This window comes from Protopterus annectens, chromosome 4.part1 (genome assembly GCF_019279795.1).
Source record: "Protopterus annectens isolate FY-2018-M chromosome 4.part1, PAN1.0, whole genome shotgun sequence".
Taxonomy (NCBI): domain Eukaryota; kingdom Metazoa; phylum Chordata; order Ceratodontiformes; family Protopteridae; genus Protopterus; species Protopterus annectens.
This window is the reverse complement of record NC_056734.1, coordinates 718619128-718634430: the sequence shown is the minus strand read 5'-3', so window position 1 is coordinate 718634430 and position 15303 is coordinate 718619128. Positions and strand designations below refer to the sequence as shown.

General features: G+C 40.2%; 1 protein-coding gene across 1 annotated transcript in view; it reads right to left on the bottom strand.

Annotated features, from left to right (window-relative positions):
• LOC122801029 (vomeronasal type-2 receptor 1-like) overlaps positions 1-15303 on the bottom strand; it is a 444509-nt gene that overhangs the window by 160074 nt on the left and 269132 nt on the right. The window contains exon 2 of the mRNA XM_044070488.1: positions 12285-12576. Coding sequence (XP_043926423.1) covers positions 12285-12576 — 292 coding nt within the window. The remainder of the gene's footprint in view (positions 1-12284; positions 12577-15303) is intronic.

Here is a 15303-nt window from a genome sequence, read left to right as displayed (position 1 = left end):
TTTAGACTATCCTGATCATGCTTTCAGATTTGCAGTTTTACAGCACAGGAGCATTGATATTAGGGGAGGACCATGGCAAGTCCTTTTGGAAATCGATGAGCTTATATGGCAGATTAAGACTAGAGCACAAGCCTTTCCGGGTTTGAATGAGAGCCTTTCTATTAAATGTATGTTGAGATATTTGGCCCTTAAACGATGATATTAGAGGGTTTATACACACATATACATTTCGGGTTCATTTAGATTAAATTTTTGGATCTACTGTTTACCTTATTTTAATGTTTAATTTTTATTCATGGTTTATTTACAATATTTTTATATTTATATTATATATATATATATATATATATATATATATATATATATATATATATATATATACATAGCCAAGGTTATAGTTTTTAGGTAATAATTTGGTAATTTTGTTTAAACATTGGTACGTGTTTACAATATTTATTAGTATATATCTCTGTATGAGAATAAGATTTATATAGTAGCTTATGGTTTATTCTATCTTGTGTGGCGAGGCTACTTTAAAATTTTCCTGCTTGTTAAATAGGCTGACTCATCAATTGATTCAGCTGAATAGTATATAAAGTGTACCAAAACTGTTTTATAACTGTTTGTCTGAAGAAGGCAAGTTAATGTGCTTGCTGAAAGCGCTCACATTAAAGTTTTTTTCTTTATTTTATTTCGTATTGGTGTGACAGTATTTAATTTTTTTGCCGGCTTTTATGGTTTCCTGCTGTGCCTGTTTTTACCAGTTTTAGTTTTCATTTATGGTTTGTTTGGTCACTTCCACACAATATACAACACACAACAACCTAACACACAGAGCCCTGCATATTGTACACATGCAGCAATCTATCCTGTAAATTGGGCCAGCTCAGGTAATCTGTGCTCCACTGTTATTAAACCCACACGTACATGTTACTGCATTTCTACATAGGATTGGGGGGCACACATGACAACTGTAAACATTTGCTATGACTGTACTGGTATTTCAGGTACTCTGTTGGCTTCCATTTCATTTTGTATTCTGACCTATCATGCAGACTAGAGGCAAATCAGTAGAGTACAGATCTTAGGTTTTATTGACCTACATTTCAGTTTCAGACTTCTTATCCTTCAGAACTAACATGCAACTGCCAGACCTGTTGTAGTCTGTCTGTGTAGGTCTGGAGGGGGCTGTTCTCCATTGCCATCAATTGGAGGCCTTAGCACAGGCTTTCTTTATGGTTATCTACACCTGCCCTGCTGGCTGAGGCTATTGTTGGGTATGTGAGCCTCACTGACATGCATGTGTGTGTCCTATGGACACAAATTTGGTCCACAACATGTACTGCAATGGGATTTGTCACCTTGTCTAGTACTGCCTACTTTGTTGACACCAGTATTTGTTATGGCTTTCATGCTGCCCATATAGGTGTCCACTATCTGCTGCCATCCCATTCAGCCACCCAGTTCCCTTGCATGCTCACAGCCATACCATAGATACAACTAGCAGAACATACTACTCCATTCAGCAATAGGAAGAATGACTTACCTTGTGGCTGTGCCAGTACTGAGGATGGTGCTGGAGGGCTGACTATGTCGGATGCACATAGTACACCCCCTATACATGGTAAAGCACAGATAGTGTCATCATTGGGATCCCTTTTACTGTATGTGTGAGTCAGAGAGAGGTGTCATTCCCTGGGTCTCTACCATGTCAGTGTATGTGCTATGCGTTGCCTCTTTGCCAAAGCCTGGTGATACTGGGCATGCCTCCTTCTGTCTACATGGGTAGGCTCAGGTTGTTCCTCCTCTGAGTTCCTCTGTGCCTGTGCTGGCCTTGGCAATGGTGGGGGGCTGTGTGGCCCTGCCCCGTGCTGTTCCTGCTGCAGCTGTTTCCACAGGATCATATTGTGTAGCATGGCACATACAATGAAAATTTGTGTACACGTAGCTGGAGAGTACTGCAATGCTCCACTGGATATGTCCAGATATGTTGCCGGCACAGCTCAAAATTTGCTGTAGGATGTCCCTGTCCACCCTATAGTGCGCCACTATCTCCAACTCATGTAGCCCCTGATAGGTCACCTTGGGTCTGTACACTCTTCTCCTTCTCCTCACTGTGGTTTAGTCATCAGCATTCTCATCCTCACCACCCTCAGCCTCTTCCACATATTGATGTATGAGAGCGACAGCAGCCTCTATCATTTTGTAAGGTAAAATTTCCCCATCTGTGTACACCAGTGGTGTAGAGTTTGTGGAAAAAAACAGAGTGAAAGGTGTTTGCATAGTTTATAGTAGTGTGCTGGGCTGGGCTGCTGCCTGTGTAATTGGCTGATTCTGATACATTTCACCTGCCAGCTATGCTAGTTCTCCTTGATTGCCTTTCTACTGCTGTTTTCCCTTCCCATCAACTTCAAGAGTAAGCCCATAGGCACGGCACACACACCCACTGCTCAGATGTGAACAGAGCTGCTATTTCCTGTTTTTTTTTTTTGTTTGTTTAAAACCCTGTGCATGGCATGCAACCAATTTAGGCAATGTAAACACTGCTAGGCAGCCTCAGACACACACACACCCTTCCTTAGCTGAGCTTAGCTAGGGGCAAACATGAGCCACAGAGCTCCAATAAGCTTACAGCATGTATGACACTCCCCCTTATGAGGTCATCGACTTCTTATGCTTATACCATGGTGTTGCTGCACTTACACAGTTGGGTGCAAGCTAACACTTAGGGCAATCTGTGATTCAGTATCAGTCTCCTCATTTGCATAAAACAGAATGCTAATTCTTGGTTACCACACTCACACTCAGCCTTCCCCCTTAAAAACCACTATTCTCTTGTATTGTTGTCTTATGCATGTCATTGACTATCATGAGAAAATGCTGATTTGGATTTAAAAGATTATTTCCAACTTTTTTTCTTATTTTCGGGCCGATCCCGTTTGCAAACCGCTGCCCTATGCTTAAACGGCCAAAATCGGTAAAAAGAAATCAAAGTTATTTTTTATAATTTTGCAACTATTTCCCATGGCAATGCCCATATATTTGGCCATTGGCATGCCTACTACACTGAATACATGCTTTCTTTGGAGTTTTTATGCCTCCGTTTTATAGTTTGCAGAAATGTATTCGGTTAGTAACTGAATGGTTACACTATTCCTGCACAGATGCCTGCCTGCTTCCTGGATCGCTAATTCACCTCATTTGCATGGTTTTCACCAGTAAATGAGGTAATTAGCACAGAGCAGTGGTGTCCATGCAGGAATAGTGTAGGAGCGCTCCTGCACATCCCGGGAGCTCGTTCCTGGATCGCTCGTCAGCCATATTGAGTGCAGGGGCTCTTGCCTTATTCCTGCACGCTGTGCAGAGCTTACTGAATCCCAGGGAGAGTGTTTTCCTCCATAAATTCATTAAATAACAGCACCATCTAGCTAATAAAAGTGCATTTCTTGTGTCTTTTGCACTGTTTATCCTACATTTGCAACCTTTCTTACATAAAACTACATTTTTCTGTTGATTTTCTAGTCTAAAGTGTAAACTTACTGAGGACAGTAGTCATTATTCGCTGTCAGGGAGTAATTTTCTGCTGTCTGAGAGATTGAATTATTGACAGGAGTTCTAGCTACTTTCTCATTGATGTCCTATTCCCATGTTGCAGTATTCATAACATGAGGGAGATCCGCACCTGGGCGACCTGCACGTCCAGCCAGTATACCAAAGACTTAAGCTGTTAATAAAGGTTCATTTTATTTATCGTGGTGTTGACCTGCACTTTTTTATCGTACTTAAGCTACTGCAAGGTATGTGAGATGTTGCTCATAAAGCAGCCAATGTTCACCATAAAAGTGACATCTGCACATATCATTCCCAGAAATTCTCTGCTGCCATTCAGAATAAAAGCTTTCACCATTCATCTGATCACCAAAAGTTTTCTGCTACTCAGATAAGTGCCCTGTTGGGGAAAACTTTTATTACACTTTTGCTACTGCATGTTTTTTAGAGGTTAATGTCTTCCAAGAAGGTCAAGTGCCACTGTGGAAGACAGATTCCACACAAAGACAACCGCAACCAGTTTCTGTCTGGGTTCCAACCATGACTACAAGGCCAGTGCCATCTCTCAGGCATTTGTCCCTAAAATGCTTCATAGTTATTTGTCTGCCCTTAATATAGATCTTGAAAACCAGAAACTAAAGCAACTAGAGCTAAGCATGGAAGATACTTCAGGTCCATTGGGTGAGCCCCAGAAGAAAATGGTGAAAAAGATAAGGCTTGAATCTTTGGCTGCAGCTCTGATCCTGGATGTCCCTCTCAAGGCTGATGAAGGCCTGGAGCTATGTATGGTGTCTGGTCCTCCTCCTTTGGCTGGTACTGATCTAGAAGCCGCTAGGGAGGGTTCCTTCAGCATGTCTGCAGAGGTATCGTAGACATCTGTTAAGAACAGTAAGGGGGAATCATGGCTCACCCCTCCTAACATTCCTCATAGTACCTCTCCTGCCCCTTCCATTGAGGTTTAGCCAATGTTGGGTCCAGAGCCTAGGCTTACGTCCACCTTTCCATCCCAGCCTAGGGTAGGTCTTTCTCTCAAGAGGAAACACAAACAGAAACATGTGTCTCCCATTCAGGAGCCTTCCCCAGACTGGTGTTTTTTTTCCCAATGGATTTTGAATGCCTTTCTGGCACTCAGGCCTTCTACTTTGCAACCACCTACTCCAGAACCTTCTATTTTTGGTCTATATCATAATGTCGAATGCTGACAAGTTTGAAGCACTAAACTTTGAACTTGAAAGTTCGAAGTGTAAAAATGTCGAAACGTATAACGGAGATCACCATAGAGTATGGGAAGGGAAGATTTCCCTTTACTGCACTGTAGTGCGATCTCGAAGTTGGTACATTTAAGTAGCAGGGGTGGGGGGTGCAGGGGGGCTTGCCCCCTGCGTAGAGCATTATTTTTTTTGTTTTGGGTTTTGAGTGGTTTTTTTTGGACATTCGACATTTTTAGACTTCGAACTTTCAAGTTCAAAGTTTGAAGCTTCAAAGTTGTCAGCAATCGCCAATTTGATATAAACCCCTTATTTCCCCTCTACCTTGCTGAGCAAGAGGCCTCTGAGGAAAATTAATCATCTTCAGATGAGTCCCTGGCCTACTTCACCCAAATAGACTCTACTCTGGGTTATGCTTCTCCTGAAGTTGATTCTAACAGTGGAGGTTCTCCTGAAGAGGATATTACATTAGGAGAAACTACCTCCAGAATGAGGGAATTTTTCAAGGGAGAAAGTTCCCAAGTTTCGGAAGTACAAAAGAGATACTATGACCTCTTACAAATAGCCATTCCACCTGTTTTGCCAGCTTTCCAAGATGCCTTTCTTGCAGCATCTAAAAACCCTGACTCACAACCTCCTTCTCCTAAAAGGCCAGGCAGGTTCTATAAGGTTCCTGAGGACAGCAGTTGCCTGTACAAATGTCCTCTTGCAAACCCAGCTGTGATTTCTCTTTCTGCTGATAAAACCACTAAATTGCTACCTTCAACTAATCTCCTGCCCTCAGATAAGGACAGTAAAATGATGGAGAGAATTGGGAAAAAGGACTACACCTCTTCTACTCTGGCTTAGAGCCATTAATTATCAGACACACGTCTAAGTATGTTCTGGCCCTACTTTCACAGGCCTTTAAACTGCTGACAGATCTCCCAGACTTTTCAGCAAAATCCCCGCTATCTTCCTTCCTGGCAGTGTTTTCCCAGGTTACCAGGCACTCCCTTAAGTGCGATTATGATGCAGTTCAGGTGTCTGCAAGATCAGCAGCATCTGGTTCTGTCCTCAGGAGATATTCCTGGCTAAGACTACAGCCTTTGCCTGAAGATTTCAAGGCAAAACTTATGGGTGCACCTCGGAACAACAATGCCCTAAAAAGTCCCGTACACCTTCCCAACAACACAAGAAGTGCATACAGAGGCAAACACCTCCTAGGTCTCAGCCGTCATCTGCTTAAAAGGCCCCCTTTGCAGACAAGCCAGGTATTCTGTGACTACCTGGCAACTCTCTCAAAAATCCCTCTTTCCCAGGGCCTTTCTTATTTCCTTTCAAAGTGAACAAGCATTACTACAGACAAATGGGTCCTGTCTATTGTCCAAGGAAGTTACTACATGACTTGGAAAACCACTCCTCCCTTCATGGGGATTCCACAACACCCAAAGGACCAGATCCACCTTTTCCTTCAGGTCATTCAGGACTTAAAAACACAAAGACCCACGCACGAGGTTCCCCCTTGGAAAGAGGAAAAGGGTTCTATTCCAGGATGTTCTTATTCCCCAAGAAAGATGGCCCTTAGAGATTAATTTTAGAGTTGTCCCAACACAGTTTGTTCCTTCAAGTCCCCATCTTCAGGGTGCTCACCTTGCAAATGCTGTTTATACTACTGCTACCTAAAGCTTACTTGGTTTCCTTGGACATAAAGGATGCATACCTTCACATCCCCGTCCACCCTTGATTTAGGAAATTCTTACATCTCTCTGTTGCTTCCTCTCATTTTCAGTTCTGTGCTTTGCCCTTTGGACTCTCTACAGCTCAAAGGGTATTCAGAAAGTGTTTTGCTCCTGTCACTGTCTTTTCAGACTCCAGGTAATTCTTATTTACCCTTACCTGAAGGAATTGTTCATTCAAGCAGAACATCCAGACACATTGCTGTAGAACCTTCAAACTACCATTTCTCTGCTCCTCAGTCTGGGATGCACCATCAGTTACTGCAGGTTTTCCCTTTCTCCTTCTCAGAACCAGGTTTTCCTAGATTGCAAGCTAAGGACAGACCATATGATGGCATTCCTGCCTTTGCAAAAGGTACAATCACAGCAGGCTTACTTCTGACAATTGCTCCCTCTGTCCTCGTCGACTACCAGGGAATGCTAGGATTCATGGCTTCAGTTATACCAATGCTGCCCCTAGCCAGACTCCACATGCAAAAGTTCCAGTGGTACCTGAAAACATTTGGTCCCAGAATGCTCACCCACTAGAGTTTGTCCTTCCACTTCCTCCCTGCCTAAAGAAGGAATTACTTTGGTGGAGTCAACAAATTTCTCAGAATCCAGGACTCCCACTTCAGCTACTTCCTCCAATTTAAGAAATATTCACAGATGCTTCAGATTTGGGGTGGGAAGCAACTCTGGGGAACCTAAAAGTCCATGGCCTGTGGTCTCCTCCATAAGAAAGCAGCACATCAACATCAGAGAGATGAGGGCTCTGATCCTGGCTCTTCAAGCCTTCAGGTCATCTCTTCTACCAGGCACTCTGAAGCTGTTCACAGACAACACCACAGTTCTTTGATATGTGAACAAGCAGGGGTGAACAAAGTCTTACCTTCGCTGCAAATTAGCAATCCAAGCATGGATAGATTGCTCTTCAAGCAAAAGTAATGATGGCAGCTGTTTATATTCCCTCAGCTCAAAATGTTCAGGCAGGCACTCTGAGCAGATCTATGACACAATGACACAAGCCCATAAATGGATGATCCACAGGGATGTGTTTCTGGGGATCTACTACAGTTTATCAAAGTTTCAAAACTTCGAAGACCATATGATCGAAGTTTTGAAACTTTGAAGTCGTTGCATTGAGATCGTCATACAGTGAGAAACCTGGGATTTGCCATTTTCCTCACTGTAGTGCAATCTCGGAGTTGGTATATTTAAGTAGCAGGGTGTGCAGGTGGGCTTGCCCCCCCGTAAAAAGGTAACTATATGTGTTTTTTTTTTACCTTTTGGGTGTTATATTTTTATTTCAAAGTTTCAAACCTTCAATTATATGGTCTCAGCCATATGGTCTTCAAAGTTTTAAAACTTTGATAAACTGTAATAGATCTGTTTCTGGACATTATTCACTAGTGGGGTACACCACCTCAAATAGATCTCTTTTCCTCCCCTATAAACAGACAACTTTCAAAGTTCTGTGCCAGACTCCCACACCCTCTGCTTTGGAATGTGGACCCCGTATCATTCTAATGAAAGGGGATGTTTCTCTAAGCATTCCCCCTTTCCCCCTAATTCAGAAAGTCCTGCTGAAGATACAGAAGGACAAGCCAAAAATTTTGTTGGTGACTCACTTTTGGTGAAGACAGCATTGGTTTCCTCTTCTTCTGCAATTAGCCAAAGGCAATCATCACAAGTTACCACACAGGGTGGCTCTACTCACAAGACAAGGGCTCTCTAATTCATCCATATCTAGCAACACTAAACCTGACTTTGTGGGTGATAGGCTTCTGATTCCTTTCAGACACCTTTTTTTTCTGAGAACATGCTTCTAGTCCTACAGGAGCCAGGAAACTGAATACCAGGAGATCCTACTTGTCCAATTGGAAGAGGTTCTCCATCTGGTTTCTTAATAATAGAGTAGATCCATTTTCATTGGAAATTCCCCTAGTCCTTTCTTATATGTGTGAGCTGCTCAAGGCTGGACTGGCTTATTCTTCAGTTAAAGCCCATTTATCAGCCATTTCTGCATGTCTGCCTTTGTTTTGCCCCTTATTTTCTAGTCCAGAAATGTGTCCTTCACATCAGACCTCCCAGGAAAACTGTTTCTCCTCCCTGGGACATAACTTTTGCTTTGGAAGAAACTGACCCAGTCTCCCTTTGAGCCTGCTGCCTCAGCCTCTCTAAAATTCTGCACTTGGAAAACTACTTACTGGTAGCCATTACTTCTGCTAGGTGAGTTTCAGAACTCCAAGCTCTAATGGCTTCACAACCCTTTCTGATTTTTCACCAACCCTTCCTTCATGACAAAAGTGGATAATGACTTGTCCCTCAGTCAGTCTATCCACTTACCCACCTTTTTCTCTTCAACTCAAAACTCTAGTGAAAGGGTGTTGCACACCTTGGATGTACACAGACAACTCAGATTCTCTTTGTATAAGATCACATCCATTAGAAAGTCTGAGCAATTGTTTGTTTCCTTTCACCCCAGGGTGCTGGGAAAACCTGTCTCTAAACAGACTATTTTATCTTGGATCTCTAGGGCAATTTCCTTTTGCTATGTCTCTCAGGAGAAATCTCTCCCATCCTCTGTTAAGGCCCACCCCACTAGAGCAGTGGCTTCCTCAGGAACCTTTTTTAAAGGCCTGGACACTGCTTCTATCCTAGAAGCCGCTACTTGGTCCACTGTCCATACATTTCCTAAACACTACAAGCTGGACTCTATCTCCAGATCCAGAGTAGGATTTGCTAGGGTAGTTCTGCATGGCTTTATGGAGACCTCTTGTGCTCCTACCCACCTTTCTCACTCATGAGCTTTGGTATTCTCCCTCATGTTATGAATACTGTAACATGTGAATAAAAGGAAATAGAATAGTTGTGTAAAATCTTAACATAACCATAGATGTCCTTCTCTTCCATGTTGCAGTATTCTATCCCACCCTCCCTACCCCTTGGTTCATGCTCTTCTTTGGATATTTCCTAATTGCCTCTTATCCTTGGGCTGATGTTCTGACTGGGGCATTCAGTTCTGCGGATGGTACGTGCACACATCACACATGGCCAGTCTCGGCGGTTCTATATATAACATCACACGTACCTTGCAGTAGTTTGTCTTTGGTATATTGGCTGGATGTTCAGGTCACCTAGGCTGGAATCTGCTTCATGTTATGAATAACATTGAAGAGAAGGACATCAATGGTTATGGTAAGATTTTACACAGCTATTCTTTTCTTTCACTTGTTCCACTCAGTTTCTAAAGTGGTGTGGTAGTGGTGGTGCACTGTGCAGAAGCAGGCAACACTGTATTCAACAGACAGATGCTTTCGCTTGCAAATTCTCTCTCTTAGGATCCTTAGTGAAGTCCTGCTCTATAGCTGTGTATACCACAGAGTTAGCAGTAGTACATCATTGCATGTCAAAGGCAATCTCATAGAGAGTCCAGACAAATTATTTTGCTACCTACGTGGTATTGTGTTTAAACAAATTTTTCTCTATCCACACTTATTAGTTTACCAAAAATCAGTTCCTACTTATAAACCAAAATGCTCTCTTTCTCAGCAATTGCGCAGAGACTCTGGCCTTGCAATAAGAGACATGTTGCCCCTCATGTGGTGACTTAGATTGCTCTTTCAGACAGCTAACACTTCAGAAAATCACTTCTTTGCTCACTGTAGTAATCATCTGGGAACCATAGAGTTGCACTTCCCATTGGTCTCTGCCACCAGCTTAGTTGAAATTGGCATTCTGAGACAACTGTCTCATGTTTACTGACACTACCTCCTACTTAAATAAACTGACACAGTGTGTGAGAGATGTAGTTATATAATGTTGTTGGAGGCAAAGCTCTCTCATGAAGCCTGTACTAAAAACAAGTGGTCTGTCAGTGCCACATATCACTGCACTACACCAATTATTCAAAGCCCAAACCAGACATAAAGGCCTGTCATAAATCAACCTACCTAAACCACAAAGTCCGTCAAAATTTAATGTAATAAATAAGCACCCTCAACAATCTACACAGATTCACAAACACACAGCACAGACAGCACCCACAATGAAACACACATCTGCAAGTCACATTGATTCAATTCAAAAGCCCATAAGCCACCCCACCGCACAGGCCAATATCCTAGTCATAAGTGACTCCTTAGTGAGACACACCATTGCATCACTCACCAGGCTCTGGAAAGAGCAGGTCACTGCCAGTTGCCTTTCAGGTGCCAGCATTCGCCACAACACATATGCACTCATGTCTTTGCACCACAAGTACACATATGATACGGTCAATACATGTGGAAGTAAATGACTTGAGACATACCTTTCTGGACTATATGAAGAGAGACATGAATATGTGGCTTGAGCCGGTATGTGCCTTGCATGGAGTACCATTGAACCTTCACAAGAATGATGCCACAGTATTAGCAAAATATGAATGACTTCAACAATGGGCATAGTTTCTGGTGTTATTCAAAGGGGATACAATAAATATATCAGCTTGTGAAGAGATGGCAGACAGGCCTAACTGCTTTGCTAGGAATGGCCTACACCTCTCCACCCAAGGCTTCCATATATTAGTCACTCCCATGGTGCCCTTTTTTGGCAATGTCAGTCTTCTAAAGCTTCCAATATAACTAAACAGAATCCAAACAGTATTAAGGTATAAATGTTCAATGCTAAAAATAAACATACCCTACATCTACTATTAACCCTGGAAAATGTGAATATATGCATTGTCAGAGAGATCTGATTCAAGACTGGTGAAAGCACTCCATCAGTGCAGGGTTTCAATGCCAATCACTGCTACAAGCCCACCACATTAGTCAAATACACTAAATGTGGTGGTGTTACTATATTCTTTAAAAATCTTACCTCCATACTTATTAGACTAGGTAATGACCTGGAACTCTTTCACATCCCACTTACTGTGAATAAAACCCAGTATCACATCATAGCTAACTACCCTCCTCTATGTCTACCTTAGCTAATACCTCTCAGCTAACCATAATGGAGTTCATTCTCCTAGCTGACTTCATCTGTCCCTCCATAAACTAGGAAACTGATACAATCTCAACATGCATACTCAGAGAATTCTGGAATTCATCAATACATACTCTCTAGACCAGTTAGTCCAGATTTTTTCCTTACAATATGGGCAGCCCTATTCCAACAACTTGGAGCCCATTACCAGTGTTAGAAGGAAAATGCAGCAAGTCATGTGTCACTTTACTAGTATGCAAGAAACACAAGCCCTTCTTGTTTTTTGTTTTTTTTTTGCTATTGACCTGTGGATTATCATTGTGTGCCAAGGTGGGCACACACACACACACACATGCACACACACACACACACACACACACACACACACACACACACACACACACACACACACACACACACACACACACATCTGTATATCTGTAGATTAAAAACAACAATACACAAGTCCAACTGTATTAATTCAGTCACAGCACTCTACAGTCTAATATGAAGATGCTAGGAGTACTTCTGTAAGTAGAAAAAAAACAGAATAAACTACCAAAGTGAATTCTGAGTTTGTAAGGTTTACTTACTAGTCTGAGATCATGTTTACTCATTATTTCCTCTGATCACATTTCTGTGTTATATTTTTCTCATTACAGTACACATTATAACAGCTAAGCCATGAATAAGAGAGGCACGTCAGATTAAACCTGCTGTATATGATAAGATCCTTCTACTATATTTCTGACATGAAGTTCACAAAGATGTTATCTGTTCTATTGAATTCAGTGCAACATTTTAACAGTGTTAAGGGGAGGTTACATGCTGATCACAAAACAATGGGCTTTAGTACCTGAGGAAAGTAATAAAGTCCAAAAATCCTAGCTGTTGCAATGGACAGAGCTGATCCTCCTGCTCCTACAACAGCAGCCAGAGGAGCACCCCCACTGCATCGAAAATTTGGCATTGTTTCATCTTGCCCTGTAAGGTAGACCAGGGTCCCTTCAACAGCTTTGGAAATGGTGAAGCACGTGTCATATATTGTGTAACCTAGTGTTATGTTTGGGAGGACATCTTTACTTCTGTTGATCTCTTCTATTGCATATGTCATTGCTCTGACCCAACGAAAGCTTCTGAAGTTGAACCTGCAAAGAGAAAAAAAATTGTTTTAGTGTTTGGTTACATTTAGCAATGTAATTTACAAAAAAATATTTTAGTCTCTATTTGCAAAATAGTAGCTCATTGTAGTGTTTATTTCCTAAATGATTTACAATGTATTAATAAGTATTAAGTATAATAATATAGTTAACCACAGTAAGAAGAAAAACAATACAAATCAATGTAGAACAAATGATGAATTAAATTTATAATTAACCTTAAAAAGTATGAATATCCACAGAATAAAATAAAATAAAAGCAATGAAAGAGAAATAAACATTCTTAAAATAATATTACTATAGAGCAAAGTAAATAGTTCAGATCTGTGATCTTAAATATATTTCAAATTTCACCAAAATCCTCAAGGACATCTACTGCAGGATGAGAAGTTAACATGGGCAACTTAAATCCTGAAAAGCAGTTGTAATGAATGACAATGAAGCGAATAACACATTATTGCACTTGTCATGAACTACACAATAACTGTGGTGAGACGGAGAAGTGCATAAACTAAAAACATTGAATTGACATAGCACAAGTTATAGTATTATTATTATTGTATTTTTTTGTATAGTTTTTAAAATAATTTAGTGATGAGTGCATGGTGACTGCATGTTGTTTTACTGTTAAGGCACTGATCTAACTTTATCTGTTACAGTAGCAAGATTGGTTGTAGTTACAAAGACTGTACTCCATCATGGCCTAATACTATTCAGACAACAGATTTACAGAACCACCTCTTAGATTACCATGAGATGCTTCTTTTCTCTTCTGCCCCTAAATTTATGAAATTGCCTCTGGGTCACTTCTTGTCTTAGAATTTTTGAAATTCGGGTGTCAAAAAGTCAAAACAGTTTTCATTCCTCAGTTATTTTAATCAAACCACCTAATTTTTAATAAAATAATCTGTAATGATTTTCAGTACAAAATTCAGTGATAAACTGATACTATTTTTAGCCTCAGAATATGGTGACCAGTATACATTACATCTGATCTTACTGCCACCACACTGACACAGGAAGTGGAATACGTGCTTCACTGACTAGCATGCAAAATTTTGCTCGCCTAAAGATCATCAAACCTCTGCCGGATGGGATATTGCTATAAGATCAAAAACTGCAGAGATAAAAAAAAATAATAGTTTGTTCACAATACTGCTATAAGAAACACATGATGCTTCTTTAGACAAAAAAAAAAGTTTATGCCTGTTATTCAACTCAAGTTTGAATAAAAATTGTAAAAGATTTTTGAGTATATCTAGATTCCAAAAATCTTTTTTAGGGTTATTGGAGGCTTGAATCCTAACTCAGTTAACTCAATGAGTTGATTCATCGTTGAGTTAAATGTCAAGAATTCATCAAGAAAGTATCCCCAGTCACTCCCATTTTATAACTGGTAGAGATTTTATTGCAGGATGTTGCCACAAATATAATTCATTCTAGAAGTCAAGGACGAGTAGAGATATTTTTAAGAAATGTTATGCCTCTATGGCTCCTATATTCAAGCAGTGGGTTTTTAATACTACAGTGTATTTTCTTAAACTAGGCCTCAGTGATTGTTATATGATGTGGTGGGAGAGTAAGGACACCATTCTTACAACATTAAAATAATTCAGTTTAATAAATTGTTGAAATATTTATCTATATATATCTATATCTATAGTTATAGCTATCTATCTAGCTATCTAGCCATATATATATATATATATATATATATATATATATATATATATACATGCACACACACACACACACACACACACACACACACACATACACACACACACACACACACACACACACACATACATATATAGTTTAACAATTTATGTGTTTTCTAACCCAATGGGGCATGCATTTCTGTAGGTAGAGTATGAATACCACCTCAGGTTCCCCCCTGAAAAGAGGCCATAGGCCAAATGAGATTAACCTGGTCAACAAATTGTAAATAAAGAAAAGAAAAGAAAAATCCAAATCACTGTAATACCTGAAGAACAGCTTGTGCGTGGGAACAGAGTCATATTGTCATGAGGAGTCTGAATAAATTTTAAAGGGCCTTGTTTACTTTATGAGAGCAACATATTCAACTTTTACATGCAGTCTGGTTTTATTTATACATATATGATATCATATATCTACATTGTGTAATGTACTTCTGTTGCCATGTGAATCATCTATTAACAGATTAAACAGATAACCCCAGAATACCTATTAAATGGTTATCAGTGAAGGATTACATACTAATAAAATCTTAGCACCATGTAGTGCCATTCCTCCATAGTTATGTTATAAAGTTCCAAAAGTTATATTAGCCCTCAGTGAAAAACTTTAGATCATATGCAGATATGTATACAATTATCTTAACTAACAATTATCTTATTAACTTTTCATCTATTTGCAAGTTGTCCACGACTTGTGTAGCTTCCTTTGGAGGATTATCAGTTGTTTGAGAGCTACAACCAGCTTTTTTCGAGTTTTTATACAATTATCTTAGCTATTACATGACTATATGAGTTACTATAAAATAAGTATAATTTATGTTGATCTGCAGCTCAGATAACCATTAATTGTACAAAGGACAGGAAAACAGTCTTAAATTATCCTGAACACATCATAAAAAATGCATCCCTACTGAATCAAACCATTGATGTTATTTTGTACTTTGACTACATCACCAACAAACACCATGTCAAATACAGTAAAAGCATATAACAA